This window comes from Mytilus edulis, chromosome 2 (assembly GCF_963676685.1).
Source record: "Mytilus edulis chromosome 2, xbMytEdul2.2, whole genome shotgun sequence".
In the NCBI taxonomy this organism is placed as follows: domain Eukaryota; kingdom Metazoa; phylum Mollusca; class Bivalvia; order Mytilida; family Mytilidae; genus Mytilus; species Mytilus edulis.
This window is the reverse complement of record NC_092345.1, coordinates 89,852,257-89,869,783: the sequence shown is the minus strand read 5'-3', so window position 1 is coordinate 89,869,783 and position 17,527 is coordinate 89,852,257. Positions and strand designations below refer to the sequence as shown.

The 17,527-nt window shown below is 30.8% G+C and overlaps 2 protein-coding genes across 3 annotated transcripts in view; one reads left to right on the top strand and one right to left on the bottom strand.

The window, feature by feature from the left end:
• LOC139513359 (F-box/LRR-repeat protein 4-like) overlaps positions 1-612 on the bottom strand; it is a 42,304-nt gene extending 41,692 nt beyond the window's left edge. Inside the window, exon 1 of the mRNA XM_071301766.1 lies at positions 368-612. Coding sequence (XP_071157867.1) covers positions 368-583 — 216 coding nt within the window. The 5' untranslated portion in view covers positions 584-612. The remainder of the gene's footprint in view (positions 1-367) is intronic.
• Positions 613-813: 201 nt separating this feature from the next.
• LOC139513357 (peroxisomal bifunctional enzyme-like) overlaps positions 814-17,527 on the top strand; it is a 28,471-nt gene continuing 11,757 nt past the window's right edge. Inside the window, exons 1-9 of one of the 2 annotated variants that reach the window (XM_071301761.1) lie at positions 814-907; positions 8,914-9,092; positions 12,103-12,242; positions 13,082-13,220; positions 13,479-13,635; positions 14,924-15,053; positions 15,888-15,937; positions 16,540-16,686; positions 17,264-17,413. In XM_071301761.1, coding sequence (XP_071157862.1) covers positions 9,022-9,092; positions 12,103-12,242; positions 13,082-13,220; positions 13,479-13,635; positions 14,924-15,053; positions 15,888-15,937; positions 16,540-16,686; positions 17,264-17,413 — 984 coding nt within the window. In that variant the 5' untranslated portion in view covers positions 814-907; positions 8,914-9,021. Of the gene's footprint in view, positions 1,055-8,913; positions 9,093-12,102; positions 12,243-13,081; positions 13,221-13,478; positions 13,636-14,923; positions 15,054-15,887; positions 15,938-16,539; positions 16,687-17,263; positions 17,414-17,527 lie in introns of both variants that reach the window. The other variant, XM_071301762.1, reaches the window with a different exon arrangement.

The window sequence follows — 17,527 nt, the reverse complement described above, 5'->3', positions numbered from 1 at the left end:
AGTGATTGTTTTACAATCATAATTTACAAATTAAATGATTCAGATGCCTAATCATGTGTAAAAATCGGTGTCAGGAATCTAAGTTGTTTTGAAATTGTAATACACGAAATGAATGCGGCATACGGAGACTCAATGCCAATGGTCAGCCCCTTAAGTCTTCAGAAGACTTGACGTCTTCTTCCACTAAAAACTTTGTAAATTGCATCATGTACATTTGTAAAATGTTTTCTCTCAAAAATTGTCAATATGAAGGTCCTATAAAAACACCAAGTTTCCATACCCTATAAATTTTCATAAAAGAATTTTATGAAATTATTTCAATCTAATTTAAATGATTAAACGTTCAACTAATATCTGGAAATCTTACGAAAACAGCAGCCTGTGTAAAATCTCCATAAGCAGGAAATATGTTACTCCTTCCTGCTAGGTTGCTGACTGTGTAAGATATACTTGTTTCACTACCATACTGACTGCTGAAATCAGTCACTTCCTTTGAAAATCTTGAAATTAAAACTGCCTTTGATGTACTGCCTGGCTTGTGTGTTTCTGTTATTTTATCTCTGGCAAGTGCATTGTCAGCCATTTCTAAAATTAGAAATGAAAAGTGAAAGCGAAACTGAATAGCTAAATTCATTAGTGTCGTCCGATCATGTGTAATATTATATCATACAATAATACATCAATATTAAATTATTCAATTTAGATAATAATGAATATTATTAACGTTTTAATCAAAGGAAAAACATCGTAAAAACGAAATTTCCAAGATAAGGCCGATAGAAACACTATTATAATTGAAACTGGCATACGGGATGAAAGACCTAATTTTTCTGAAAATTTGTCTGGAAAGAGTGTTATTTTTGGAGAGTATTTTTGGGCCTAACAAAATATCAAGTTTTATTATTTTGTAGGTCTACAATGCAAATTTCACAAGTTTTATTGGCTTATTTAATCTTGTCATGAAATAGAATATACAGGAGAAGTCAATGATCAAGGACTTTATATTGTACAATATTTGCAATGAGATACATGTACCCCTCCCTTGTCCACAGGGGTATGTACCTATCATACATGTTTTCAGGGTAGAAATATATCACTGTATGCCCGTCAACTGGTGGGCATTATACATTATGTAAAAAGGTTGGCATATATTTACCCCTAAACATGATCCCGGTTGTCAACGTATATATATATGTTCCTTTTGGAACAAATATTCTATACCATTTATTCCATTAGGAGCATTTACTGTAATATTTATTCCAGTGGAAATAAAATTCCAGACTATTGTTTCCATTTGGAACTTATATTATAAAGGAACTTGTATTCTGTGACACGCTAAAATGTTAATTTAAACCCTGCCACAATCTATTTGTATGTGCCTGTCCAAAGTCAGGCCGCCAGCAATTCAGTGGTTGTGGTTTGTTATGTGTTACTTATTTGTTTTTCATTTAATTATTGAACATAAATAAGACCGTTAGTTTTTCTTGTTTACAGTCATTTCAGGGCCTTTTATAACAGACTATGTGGTATGGGCATTGCTCATTGTTGAAGGCCATACAGTGACCTATAGTTGTTAATTCCTGCGTTAGTTTGGTTTCTTGTGGAGAGTTGTCTCATTGGCAATCATACCACATCTTCTTTTTTTATATATAGGTCTATGATATGCGCCCTTGTGTATGTGTGTCTAGTCCAAATAACTATGAGGTATTGAAGTACCTTTTTTTGGGATACGATTGCTTTTAAGCAATCTGTAGACTTATACCATTGACTCAGGGTCATGCCCTCACATCAACCGTTTTATTCTAAACATCAAGGAACATCTCAGATTCTTGAGATTGTCATGCTTTAAATGGTATAAAAAACAAAAGGATTGAATTTAAACAACTGTCCTCTAATGTTCTTCTCATAATCTTCATGTTTCGATATTTCCCTTGACTTGTATGCATGTTTTTTACAACACGGAAAATCAGAATTAAGCAGTATTTATATTTAGTGTTTTTATAAATTTAGAAACACATCAGAGGGAATTCCCCAGTTTTGATAACATGCAAGAGTTTTCTTAATTCCGATCGATAAAATCTATTTCTGTCATATAAGAACTGAAGTGGAGTTTTCTTATATGTCACCGTTATGAAACTGATATTTGATATTGTACTTCCATAAAGAAATGGAGGTCGTTTAATTAACATTTAATATACATCCTTGCTACAAATCACAAGTCTAGGGTTTGTTTAGGTATGTGCATGCATATAGTTTTCTTGACTTGAAGGGGTATCAGATTGAGTGGTTGCTCTAGATTCCCCACTCCATTGATTAATTTGAAACTCACAAGATCCTTTCTATGTCTGTCTGCTAATGAGGGTTAACTCGTTCTGTCGGTTACCGATCGTGCAAGCTAGGGCTGTATAACAAGTCAACAATGGTCAAGGTCGTTCAAAACTTCAATTTTTTGTTGTTCTGTCGATAGACGTATTATATTAAAACCGATCGCAATTTAAACAGAGGAATGTGTATGGAAAGGACTCATGCCCACTGACCCAAAGGAAATTAAATATTTAAAATGTTAGGAATGGGGTTCCACCTAGAATTCACGTAGGAAAATACAAATGAAATAGGTGATAAGGTACAAAGTGAAATACCTTCTCTCACTTTCAGTGACTGCTGTGGAAAGTAAACTTGGAATTTATAGTACAAAAATATAACAATAATTACATTGTTCATAAACTTGTATCAAGGATTGGCTATTTTTAAAGTTGAATAACTATTCAGTTTACGTAAATTACATTTTACAAGCATTTTACATGTGCAGTTGAATTATTTTTGAAAATAATACTAAATACTAATACATGTATCAATGAAAGCAATGGCAATCGTATCCCTCAGATCAATCTGCTCTTTGATTGACTTTCTGTGAATCCACCATTTTCTACATTTGAAAATGCCTGTACCAAGTCAGGAATATGACAGTTGTTGTCCATTGTTTGATGTGTTTCATCATTTGATTTTGCCATTTGATTATAGCGACTTGCCGTTTTGACTTTTCCTCAGAGTTCAGTATTTTGTGATTTTACTTTTTCCTATATTGTGGACTACCCACCCCCTGTAAGAGAGACATGTAAGGAACAGTGATAGAAAAAAAATAATTTAAGGTTTAGTATGATTACTTGCTTGCGACTTCTGACTAGTACTGGCTTGATTATATATGTACATATACATCAGCATATAGTAATGTAATAATAACAAAAAAAGATTATTTTTGTTGGACGCTCAGTATTATAACCAGAATGCTGGATTGGTTTAGGAACCAATTAATTAGGAATGTAACAATAGCGCTTTGAAGACGGGCCAATCACATTTCCATGACATTCATATATATAGGTGTCTGCAATACCACCACATTGTCCATAGGACGTATTGTCCATCATGTGTCCTTGTAAAGACATATGATCAATACTTCATGTACTTAAGGGGGTTCGCGGGTCTAAATCATTTATATAGGATTTCTCTATATTTTTCTATAAATGAACTTTATCTTATAGTTAATAGAAAATTAAAATAAAAAAGTGGGATCACCGTTCATTTGCGCTCACAATCTGCCTTCGAAAGAAGCATACATTTTTGTAAAGGTGGTTGAAGTAATAGGAGAAATATAGGTAATATCGAAATAAAAAAAGAAATTTATTACAGAAATCTCTCAAATTTTACAATAATTTAGTTTAAGTACAGCTTATATGGAAATTATATTAAAAAATATATGTCACCGATGAGTTAAAAAAGATATTTCAATTTTAAAGCCAAAAAAAAGCATTTTTCCACCAAAGGGAGATAATTTGGAACTTTTTCAATGATGTACACATTTTAAATGTCATCTGGGGCCAACACGAATTGATTGTTTTGAATGATTTTTGTACCATATGATAAAGTAACAACTACAAAAAGTAATAAATAAAATTTGTAGTGAAAAACAAATGTTTATTTTTTTCTGAAATTTTTATACCCTCGAGCCTCCTTAAAGTAATTATTCCATAGAGGTTACAACATAAATATATGATTATACAACACTATCCAATGTATGTTTGTATCTGCTTGAATTCAGCTTAGGTGCTGTATTTTTACATGATCTTGATCTTCAGAAAATATTGACTAAAGCATAATTAAAACTTATGTTCATCAAAGAAATAATAATAAGCAATTAATATTCTTCTTGAATGTTAAAATTAATCAATATCTGATTACTTTGTTTTGTATTTCAAACATCTTCTTTTTTATAAACTTATTGTTTTAACAATGACAAAAATTGATCTCCCAATTTGGATATTCTTTCTTATTTGTTTTTATTTTCTCAGTTTGGTTTCCATAAGATAATAAACATCCATTTAGAAAATGATATAGATATTTTATTAAAAATTAACACATACATGACATAGGGTGTCAGGAATTCTATTGATTAACACCCTTTAACTCAGGCAAACAATCATTATTATCTGTGTATTTGAAACACTTTGTATAAACTTAGAGTTATTTCCCTTCTTTTAATATGTTTTTCAAGTTACACTTGTGAAACAGTGTGTGGATCTCTCTGAAATTGTACCAAAAGTTTCCATACCACAAAGGGATGGATAGGATTGGCTCAAACTGTTTAGGAATTAGGGGCAAAAAAAGGGGGAAAAACAAGGGTTTCTTGGTTTATGAACAATTACTTAAGTTTTGGTCTTTGGATCTTTATGAAATAGATATTGGATTATTATATAAGGGATAGCATTTGATTGATTCATGATATTTTACAGTATATAGAAGAGAACAATATTTTTGGATTACTGCTCTTTATTGATTTTGAGAAAGCTTTGATTTATTTTTGAACTTGTCAAAACTCTTTGGAAGTTTTAAACAAATTATGTGCTTTTGATGGTCCATTCAATTCAGTTGACAGTTATAATTTTTTAACTATGTATACTACTCTACCACACAATCTTATTAAACAGAATTTCTCTTATTTAATAAATGATACTTTAAAATGTCTGTAATCAAATGATTAAAGCTGTAAATTTTCATTATGACAACATTTATGTACTTTCTAGGAATAATGTTAATCAACAGGTTTAAGGTATTCCTATGGGAACTACTTGAGCCTCTTTAATAATAGACTTGTTCTTGTGTTGTAATAAATCTCAGTTGATGGCCAAATTCAGTAAAAGATCTGTCTAAACTATATTGAAACTTTTAAAAACACTACATTTAAAAATGTTTTCTGTTACATTGATGATATTTTTGCTTAGAATTCTTACATTTTACATTTTACAGCTGAAATATACCAAAAGAAACTTATTTTGATTAAATCTAATACAGCCAACAATAGTTGCACTATTTAAAGGATATCCAATTTCACACAGGAAACTCTACACATGCTATATAACAAAACAATTGAGAAGTATGTTGGTTCCTTGATTGTTAATTTTCCTTTTTTGTTACCAATCAACTTTTGTCGAAAAAGCGAGACAAAGCGATCCTACATTTCGTTGTCGGCATCGTCTTCTAGGTCGTACACAAATATTCACTCTGTTGTTAAAGTTTTTAAAATTTTAAAAACTTTCTTAAACTATCCTTGATTCCTACAAAACATGGACAGAATCTTGTTTTTGATCATAAGATAGTATCCAGATATAATTTTGTGTAGAAAAAAATCCTGTTTATCCAAGTTTTACTTATAAATGGACTTAGTTTTTCTGCAAGTTTACATAACATTCACTCTGTGGTTAAAGTTTTTTAAAATTTTAAAAACTTTCATAAACTATCCTGGATTTCTACCAAACTTGGACAGAAGCTTGTTTATAATCAAAAGCTAGTATCTAGAACGAAATTTTGTTAAAATATATTTCCAGTTTTTCCATATGTTACTTATATATGGACTTAGTTTTTCTTCCAGTTAACATTACATACAGTCTGTAGTTAAAGTTCTTAAAACATTTATTAGATTCATAAAGTAGGCAAGACACTGGGTTTCGTGGAACCCTTACAAATTTTTTGACAAAGATGTTACTTTCTTATGTTGTGTATATTTCACAACTTGTTCACTATGCCTGTGTCTGCAGTCGTGTTTTAGATATAAATGAACATTATTTATGTATAACTGATAAATTATTAAGTCTTGGTTTTCATAACCACAAATTAATTATAATCTTTACCAAATTCTTTGTTAGCATTACAGATTTGGTTAGAAAATTTGGGCAGAATCAATTTGCGCCAATTGCAGTTTTGAAAAGGTATTTATTGCGCCACTCTTTTTTATTATGATGGTATTAATTGCGCCAATAAATGAAATGAAATTGCGCCACATTTACCTGTTAATATTTTTTTACTTATATCATACCTGTACATGTTTTACCTATATCAAGACAAGACAAGACAAATACTTTATTAAAGTCTCGCCACTTGTAACATATAAAATATACAGCTTTTCAAAACACTAGTTAACAACAAGAGCCACTCTATAAAGAGTTTTGAGAGACTATAATATATATTTTTTCTTAAAATTATAATGCAAATACAAGTCAACTATCACGAGTATAAAATACATTTTGGCTTTATTAAAATTTCATAGCAGATTTTGTCAGTATAAAATATCATATTTTCGTTATCAGTGTCCAGAAATTAGAACGTCATATTTTGAGAACTGCGTGTAAAAGAAAAGCAACCAATGTGTTGTCAGAGCGACCTTCAAAAATAATAAATTCAGAGATCTTCAAAATTGAAGAAGAAAATTTAGAAAAGAAAGATTTAAAATATGTGTGTCAGTCTAGTATGTATATATAGAGAGAAGAAAACTGCGTCCGGCTTAATATAAAAATCGAGCAGAATTTCACAGAATATTGGATGATATTGGTGTTGTTACAAACAAAGATGATGACTTTGTATTGTGTAACGATCCAGAAAGCGGTATAATTTTATTAGGATGCGGAGGCTAATTTGAAATTTCAGTGTACAATGTCAGAGGAATTTTTTGCTGTTGGTACCTAGTCAATCATTTCGTTGTTATATATAGATAAAAATATTAAAATTGGCGCAATTAGATGATTATTTTATTGGCGCAAATGATACCTATAGTTTTGAAAATTAGGTGGCGCAAAAGAGGTATTGGCGCAATTAAGTTGTGGCGCAAATGAGTTACTTTTTGGCGCAAAAAGATATCGCCCGAAAATTTGCTGTTACCTGTAGTGTTCTTATAAAAAACAAGATATCACTTCCTAATGTTTACACTGATGTTGTTTATAAAGCCTATAAACTTAGACAATAATATTTAGCTTTACCCCTATGTCATTGTATGTGCAAGAATATATTATTTGGTTGTTTGATTTTCCAAAAATATGATTATGTAATTGTATTCACCACGGTTATCTGATCTATGCAAAAAGCAAGATATTAATAGATTTAACTACTTTAATTTGATGGTTTTTAAGTATATTACATATATTCTATTACCCTGTACTTGTTACTACCACAAAAGGTTTTAAGGAGGCTCGAGGGTTAAAAAAATTCAGCAAACATTTTTTTTTTCATTACAAATTTTATTTTTTACACTGTTAGTTGTTACTTTATGATATGGTACAAAAATCAACCAAAAAATCAATTAGTTTTTGTCCCAGATGACTTTTAAAATGTTTATATCATTGAAAAAGTTCCAAATAATCTCCCTTTGGTGAAAAATTGTCATTTTTTTTGCACATGTTGCATTTGAATTGAAATATCTTTTTTAAATCATCGGTGACCTATATTTTTTATTATTTTTTTTTGTTAATAACCTGTTCTTAAACTAAACTATTGTAAAATTTTAAGCAATTTCTGTAATTTAGTTCTCTTTTTATTTGGATGTTACCTTTTTTTCTCCTATTAGTTCAACAGAAAATAAGTACCTTAACAAAAATGCATGCTTCTTTCAAAGGGATATTGTGAGCTTAAATGAACGGTGGCCCCATATTTTATTTTTATTTTTATGGTAAGTATAGGATAAAGTTTATTTATAGAAAAAAGTAGCGAAATCCTTTATCTAAAAAAAATGTGATTTATAACCGTGCGCCCCCTTAATAATGATTCTTTCTCATTACTTGCAAATGGCGATATTGAAACTTTTATTTAGATAGATTAATGCAGTGAATTCTGGAACAAATATAAATCACAGTCAGGCCAAGGAGGCTTTACTTGATTGCTGATGTTTCCTATAGCTACATGAAAATATTCTACATAAATTATCATAAACTTTGTGATAACTATAGAATCATATTCAAAACAGTGTGGCTGTGGCCATTGATTGACAACCTTAATTATCCCATTGACTGGGACAGATTAGGTGAACGTTTGTCTTACTTATTATAAAATTTAAACTGTGGGGTAACCTAAGGTTCTTAACGCCTTCAATAATAAAATAATTCGAAAAATTAATCAGGAATAACCTTTATGTTTTGATTTATATTATTGAGATAAATCATAACATCGTGTTATTCCTGATTAATTTTTCGAATAGCTTAGGTGTTGAGAACCTTTGGTGACCCCACAGTTTAAGTGTCTTTAACAAGTACATAGTGAGCAGTGGTCTTTAAAGACAAACGTTCACATAATCTGTCCCAGTCAATGGGATAATCTAGGTCGTCAATCAATGGCCACAGCCACACTGTTTTGAATATGATTCTAATTTACTTAGTATTTTCATGATTTTACTGCAATGCATCAGGATTATTAGTCTTATGCTGAAACACACATTGTTATAAAATATTTAAAAAATACATGTTCATGTATACCTTGATTTTATTTAGTGTGTGTTTGTTTAGTTCCTCTTGTGTCTGAATTTCAAAATAAGATTAAATAACCATGATTATGTTAATTTTATTTTTTACCTTGGTCAATAGTTATGTTATCTTTCAGGGTTCATAATGTAGGATGTTGGGTTCATAATGTAGGATGTTGGTTATCAGTGAAGTTTGTCTACCTGAATTGACTGACAAAGTTTAACGTACAATATTAATTAGGAAGATGGTGGATTATTCAGTACATGGACAGGTTGCTGTCTTCGAAGTGAACAACCCACCAGTCAATGCTTTCAGGTAATTGGGATATTAATCTTGAACATGGGTAGATTTATGAATGCTTGAATTTTAGGGAGCTACCATTTGATTTTTATGGGGGGGCTAGGATGAAATTTGAAAAAAATAGGCAGGACAGGAGTTTTGAGTAAAAAAAAGGCAGAATGAGACACTTGCAAAAAAAAAAGTCAGGACGACAATTTAGGTAAAAAAAAAGTCAGGATAAACTAAAAAAAAAAAAGAAGGCAGGACCGAACAGAGTGAAAAATAAATAGGCAGGACAGAGATTACAGCTAAAAAAAAAGGCAGGACAAAATTTTTCATCCTAGCCCCCCCCCCCATAAAAATCAAATGGTAGCTCCCTTAGAACTGATTGACATATGAAAACAGTAGCAAATTCGAATATCAGAACTGTTTTGCATGTGCATGTGCAAAACAATAAAAATTTTAAATCTCACTATAACTGTTAAGATTTCTTTGATATTTTGTAAACAAGATTACATTGTTTTTGTTGATATTCTTAGATACTATTTATCATGTTTATGGATTTGGCTGTCTGTGAGTACTTTTCTTTTGATTATAAAAGTAACTCATGAATATTTGTGACAAAAGTACACTGAAGAGTCAGTATTTCAACCATTTTAACTTAGTTATGCTCTAGAGATACTAAGAAGGAATCTAAAATAAAAATAAAAGGATGTGGTATGATTGCCAATGAGACAACTCTGTACCAGAGATCAATATGACATAGAAGTTAACAACTACCAAATCCATCATATCTCATTATTTTGCAAGCTACGAAAGAAAAAGAAATCAGTTATCTTTTATTTCTATCGTTTGAACATTCACTATGCTTTATTCCTTACTCTCATAAGTTGTTTAATTATTGAGATTACAAATGAGTAGATGACATTCAGATTAGTTTGTCACAATACTTGACATTTTATATCATACATGTATCTAATTTTTTTTTAAAAGGGCTAAGAAATATTTAAATGGCTTAGTAAGTTGTTTTATTTATAATCTTTATATTTTGAAATCTGTTACTGTGCTTATCCAGTGACCTTTGGGGTCTCACAATAGCAATGGCTCAAACAGTTTACCAAATTGCAGTTAGGTTTCTTCTCCAACTAACTGATCAACTGGTAAAATAATTTAGCAGATTGCTCAAGTGAAATGTTGTTAGTATGAAGTGAGTGGTAATACTTACCATGCAGATCCAGTTAGTTCATATCTTTGTCATTCTTTTCAAACACAATAATGACTCACTATTGTATGAGTCACTGAATAAGAAGGTCTAATATTGACAAGAAAACTTCTATCATAAATAGATTTTATAAATAAATAGTTCAAAACATTGTTTTGTAAGTCTATAATTTATAGCTCCGTTTTCCAACAACAAGTTAGTGCATAATTGTAATTTGGATTTTTTTTTCTAAAGCAATTACTTATCTGCTACCATTAAAGGGAAATAATTTACATTACTGAAAATCAGCAAAATTTTGTCACAATTTTTGTCTGACAAATATCAACTTTCCTCATTTATTTTGTTTGAAACATTATTTCTATGATTATTAAACTTTTATCCTCTGTTTTGAAAAGAACAATGAAATTTATTTTTAAGATGATTAAAATTTTGAAAAAAAACTGTTAAAAACCTATTATTGAACACATTCAAAGTTTTATAAATCATACAAATTCCCCTGTAAATTAAGAAATTGTCACCAGTCCAGTAGCCAGTAATTTTATTTTGACATGAATTTTTATTGATATGGTAAAATTATAGATTAACAGCTGTTTTGCAAAACTTTGTATTGTTCAAAGTACTAAGGATTCTCTACCATGGAGCACATGATAACTTATAAGCAGTATTTGGCAAAACCTCTGTAATTTGTGTCCTAAATGCCCTTCAACTTCCTCCTAATTTGGCAATTCAATTTTTTTTTTATTCAAGACGTATTGATGATTTTTTTTAAATCATAAGCCTGGTATCATTGATTAATTTTTTAGTGTACTCAATAACTCAATAAAAATTATTTCCCTTTAATGCCAGCAGATAAGTAATTTGTATAGAAAATATTATACGAATCATAATTACACAATAACTTTGTCTTAGAAGACAAAGCCATAAAATATACATCTACAAAAGAATGGTTTGAACTATTTATTTATAAAATCTATTTATGATAGAAGTTTCCATGTCAAAATTATACCTTCTTATTCAGTGACTCGTACTATAGTAAGTAATTTTTTTGTTTGAAAAGAATGACAAAGATATCAACTAACTGGATCTGCATGGTAAGTATTACTTTTGATTTTACAGCACTCACTTCATATTACCTGTAACAACATTTCACTGGAGCAATCTGCTAAAATATTTTACCAGTTAATCAGTTTGTGGGAGAAGAAATCAAACTGCAATTTGGTAAACTGTTTGAGCCATTGCTATTGTGAGACCCCAAAGGTCACTGGATAAGCACTGTAACAGCATGTGCAATATTGTTGTTGAATTAAAGAATTAGAACATGCTGTATCCTGAAAATAATTAACATAATTTGAAACTGAAACAGTTCATCAACATAGATGTACATTTAGAGGAGAACAACATTGTGTTTGACTGTTGAGTGAAAGGGACCCTTTTCTCTGGCTTTGACAAGTATTGTTGACTGTTGAGTGAAAGGGACCGTTTTCTCTGGCTTTGTCAAGTATTGTTGACTGTTGAGTGAAAGGGACCGTTTTCTCTGGCTTTGTCAAGTATTGTTGACTGTTGGGTGAAAGGGACCGTTTTCTCTGGCTTTGTCAAGTATTGTTGACTGTTGAGTGAAAGGGACCGTTTTCTCTGGCTTTGTCAAGTATTGTTGACTGTTGAGTGAAAGGGACCCTTTTCTCTGGCTTTGTCAAGTATTGTTGACTGTTGAGTGAAAGGGACCCTTTTCTCTGGCTTTGTCAAGTATTGTTGTGTCAAAATAGGAAAGGAAAAATACTGTAAAAATTAATATATTCTTAAATTTACTTTTATTTAATTTTCTAGCCATAAAGTTAGAGTGGGATTAGATAGGTCTATTGACAAAGCTATTAGAGACACAAATGTAAAGGCCATTGTAATATGTGGAAAAGGAAGAACCTTCCCCGCAGGAGCAGATATACGGGAATTTGATCAACCTCATAAAGGTATGACGCTAATAAATATTAGTTTTGGTTAATTTTAACCAGCAAATATAGAGTAATAACAAGTATCTAATAATAACAAAAGTTTATTGATTTGTACAACATATCTCTATTTTAGTAAGTGCATATATGCTCAATATTTTACACACACAAATGTCAAAATTATGATTTTTTTTAATTTTCAATAAAGAGTTGAAGTTTAAAATTAAAACTGTTTTATAGGTCAGCAGGTTCTAGCTCATTGTATTTTCTTTTATGTTCATTAGTCCATAATGTCCTTCCATGTAGAAGTCCTCTTAAAGATTACATTTTCCAGTAAATTAATGAAAGTTCAACAGTTTTTGATGAATGAATGAATTGTGAATAAGCCAGAGTTAAGTTGAAATATTTCTGTCTGTTCTCAACAACTACATTACAAGTAGCAGTAAAATTATATGATAAAATGTTTTGTTATGACAAGTTTATATTCCTTGATGACCCTTCATAAAACTTTATGCTCCAATTAGAAGCATTATGTTTTTTTGGGTCTATTCATATTTTCTTCTGTCTGACCAGCTTCAAAAGTTAGTCAAAAGTTTTTGGTTAAAGTTTTGGTAAGGTGTTTTTGGTGAAGTTCAAGTTTAATCATAGTGAAATTAGTACACATGTACACTATGATAATGATCTTTCTAATTTTAATGCCAGATTGGAGTTTTGACCTAATTTTACGGTCCATTGAACATAGAAAATGATAGTGTGAGTGGGGCATCTGTGTGCTTTGGATACATTCTTGTTCAATATTGCAGTGAGCAAGACATCTATTGTTCATGTTGTTCATGCTACATGCATATATACTTTTTTAGAACCCTGGTTGACTGGTGTTTTTGAAAAGTTAGAGAAAACAACCAAACCTGTTGTTGCTGCTATACATGGGACATGTTTAGGTGGAGGTTTAGAGTGCGCATTATTCTGTCATTACCGCATTGCACAGAAAACTGCAAGGTGAGTACATAAAGTGAGTAGATAATCTCCTTGAATATCATGTTTTTATACAGACCTTAATTAATAACAAGTTCAGCATTTGTAATTTCAGCATCAAATCCCCATTAATGATATAAAGCATTTAGTAAAAAGAAAGAATACCATACAAGAATATTATAATTAGCCAACTATGGCAAAGGTTTGTCCATCTAGATAAGTCAACCATTTGTACTGTCAGTTTATGAACATCTGAATCAACAAATGTTTATTGAATTGTAGGGTAGGCTTCCCTGAGGTTCAGATAGGTTTACTACCAGGTGCTGCAGGAACTCAGAGACTACCAAGGTTAACAGGTCTACGTGTTGCCATGGATATGATTACATCAGGTCGACATATACTTGCCCCAGAAGCTCTTAAGTATGGTATTATTGATGAGGTGATTAATGTTCAGTTACATGATCAAAAGCTTTCTTAATGTTTTGTACAATTCAATTATGAGAGTTAGATTGACATATGGTATAGAAAGAATGATTTTTATATATCTTTTCTTTTTAGTTTGTGTTGTTGACAATATTATTGACAGATGGTCCAAGGACACAGTTATCGTCCTTTGGTTTTCGTTGTCTACGAATATAGTCCCTAGTGTAAACAGTGTATAACTTGCATGTCTTATTTGATACACTTTCCCAATTTATTTCTTGATATTAAATGCATGAAATATCAAGTAGGGGGATGTAATTACATGTAAAAAAAAAATTGGGTGCTGAATCTTTATGTTAAGAAGTAAATTGGTCCAGTTCTAAAAGGTCAAATTTTAGCACGTCTGAAGCTGTCAAACTGAATTTTACACCCCCTTAACACAGAATTGTCAATATTTTGAGTTAGAGCTGGTAGAAGTTTCTATAATTTTGATATTATTTGTCTCACTGGTAGTACACTACACTGTAAAAATCTTTTTGAGAAAGAGCAGGTGCGATTTTTTTAATTTGAATTTATTGTCTAAAAGAAATGCACTACGAAATAACTGTGTTCTCGGGCCAGATACCAATAGTCTCCCTTTGTTTATCATGTTCATTAATATGTTGACTAAAACTTGCAATAAAATATGTGAAAAGCTGATATTTTAGCTTAGTCGTCACTCCATCACAACATGAAAATGGCGAGAGATAACTATTAAATCCTTGATATATTGTAAGCTCCATATCATAGCTTTATATAGATAATTTAATATTTGATGTAGTGCGTCTTCTGATTGGCTGACATTGTTTTGTTTATTAGCCCATAGACATAATTTAGACATGTGACCGTGACGTCATCAAGGTTTTTTCATGGTTTTCTCCAGTTTAAAATTGAATTTAGAATTAGTTTATAAGAAATGATTTGATGAAATTTAAACATAATTATCACCTGTCAAAGGCGTTATTCAGTGTGCACCACATTTTTTATGTTATTTCTTCATAGACAGAAAAAATATTACAGTCATTCCTTAAAAATCAATTGAAAGAAATATGAATAGATTCAGAAGTGAGGCCAACTTTGCCCCTTCTCCTTTGACAGGTGATAATTTTTTAAAATGTGCAATGATGTATGACATTGAAAAACTAATTGTTAAACTTCTATAAAAAAAAAAATAGAAGAATATAGTGTTTTTGTTTATTCATGGTTATGAAAGCTTTGTCATTAACTGAAATTAAAATACCTATATACATGTCTATCATTGACAGATGTTTACTGGAGATGTTATAAACGCTGGAATAAAGTTTGCCAAGTCTGTGATGAACAAACCTTTAGAGGACAGATGCCTTAAGAACAAAACTGTGAAAGATGCTGACCAGGCAGATCAAATTGCTGATGGTAAGTTAAAAGATGTATTTAGGTGATAAGATTGCACCTGATTTTGTAGGTCATATACCAGACAGAGGGATCGACTGTATCCCATCACTATTAACATTCATCAAGCGTATAAGTGATTGTCATTGTGCAGGATAAACTAAAAATAATGTTTGTTCCGTAGGTACTTAATCACAATTCTCGTATGACAGCAGTGCTGGTCGTCAATCATGAGAATCAATTTGCTGAATTATTCGTACAATAAAGCATCATAGTTTTCCAACCACTCGCTCAACATGGGAACTGAAGTGACAATGCCCCTAAATGCATGAATATTGTTCACTATAAATAACAATGTTTTTGAAGGAAATGCCTTGAAAAGTTTGCCTATTAATCCATCTCTATATACTAAAAATCTTCATTTTTAAAAGTGGTGATTTTTCATATATTAATTTTTAAACAACAACTATTAGCTTTCTCAAAAAAATGTAACATTTGAATGTATAAATTAGTTTGACTTAGGGATTTAGGCCTCTGAAAATGTTTATTGATTGAAAAGCATGTTATTCAGGCAATAGTAAATCATTGTAAATTGCTTCAGTATTTCTTTATAAACACACCCACCTCTTTTTAATACTTATGGATATTTTAGAATTAAAAAGTGTCTTGGCCATACATTCTGTCTTTTATATGTTTTGATGCATCCAAAAGTTTACAAAATATAAATGTTCTAACATAAAATACAACTATGGAGTGGGGGGGGGGGCAGTGTTAGAGACTTTGACTACATGTGGAAGGGTCTTGCATGGTCAGTAGTTAACATTTATCCTTTTATCATACTATGTCATAATTTTGTAGAATTTATGTCATTGGTGAAGAGGAAATACAAAGGATTTGAAGCTCCCATTGTAAGTAGACAGAGCATATGCATTCAATAATGATCTAGATAAGTGATGTTGTTATTTGAAAATTGTAATGAACTTTGATTGATTTTGATTGCCCAAGTTTGTGATACATAAGCTTACTCTACCAATAAAAACTTTTTGGCATAATAAATTGGTGTGATACACAAAATTCCAAACAATTAATCATCTAAAACTTGTAGAAACTGAGAATTTGGTGTTATTTAGTCTGCTTTTCATGTTTTTTAAAAGATGTTATAATCCTTGAAACTATTTGTTGCCCCACTGGCAACTTCTTTTATATAAGAGCTTTGATCATGTATCTAGTTATGTCTAGCAATAAGATATAAGAAGTAAAATATTTCAGATGGATGACCTAAATAGATTAATGCATGAAGCATTCATTCTTGTGGTGACAAGAATTTTTCTAAATGCTGATGCTGAGGAAGAAAAATTGTTTAACAAAGGTGCAATCAAACTTCAGAGAAAAGATGACTGTTGAAGCAAAAGCCAAAGTACATGTGTTGCCTATATTTTGATTAACTGAAAAAAATAAGTTTGACAGTTACTTTTCATGTTCACCATGTTTAATTGATATTTTTTCTTAGGATTGTGTAAAAGCAGTAAAAGCATCAGCTACATTACCATACAGAGAGGGACTAAAGGCCGAAGCTATGTATATGCAAAAACTTGTTTTATCTGGACAATCTGCTGCACAGAGATATGCTTTTTTCTCTGAAAGAGCTGTTTCAAGGGTAATTATTAGATTTGTATAAATTAAAGTTCTAGTTTACTCAAAATATTTAATGTGTCTAACCCTGTGCTACATTAGTAACAACAACAACAATACTGTATTTTAACAGGGTAAAACAGTACGTTAGCAATAAAACTAATCTTCCACAACATCCTCAGTATAGAAAAAGCATGCAAAAAATGCAAACATATACATGGCATACATTAGTATAAAAGTCAAGAATTATGTAGGATTAAACAATTCCAGAGGATAAAATTATTGATCCCAAATAAGAATGAAAACTGCATTACATACATGGATATCCTGATTAATTATTTCCCCTGAATGAAACATATATTTGTGCAAAGGCTATTTCCCCTGAAAAATCTCAGATTCTTTGAAAGCATATGATTACTTAATCATATTCAGTTGTATTTCTGTTTGATAGTGTTTAGCTACAGCAATTCAAGAGGTAGAGGAGGAATAATATTCAAATAATGAAACACGGAATATATACCATAAAAAGTTAATCTTGTGTTCACCCTCATACCAAGGCTTGAATTGAATAATGAAAAAATGTTTTTTATGTATACCCACAGTGGAAGATACCTGGAGGAAATTTTCAGACAGCCAAACCACTTCCTATCATGTCTACAGCAGTGATAGGTGCAGGTACCATGGGGACTGGTATAGCTGTCTGTTTATTAAATGCAGGGTACCAGGTTTACTTACTGGAACAAAATCAAAAGGTATTATATATATAATATAGAGTGAGGGTTGGTATAGGGTCTACAGAAAAGAGAATAATGAGCAAAAAAGAACAATAGAGAACAAATTGGGGTAAAACTTTAAGAAAAGAGATT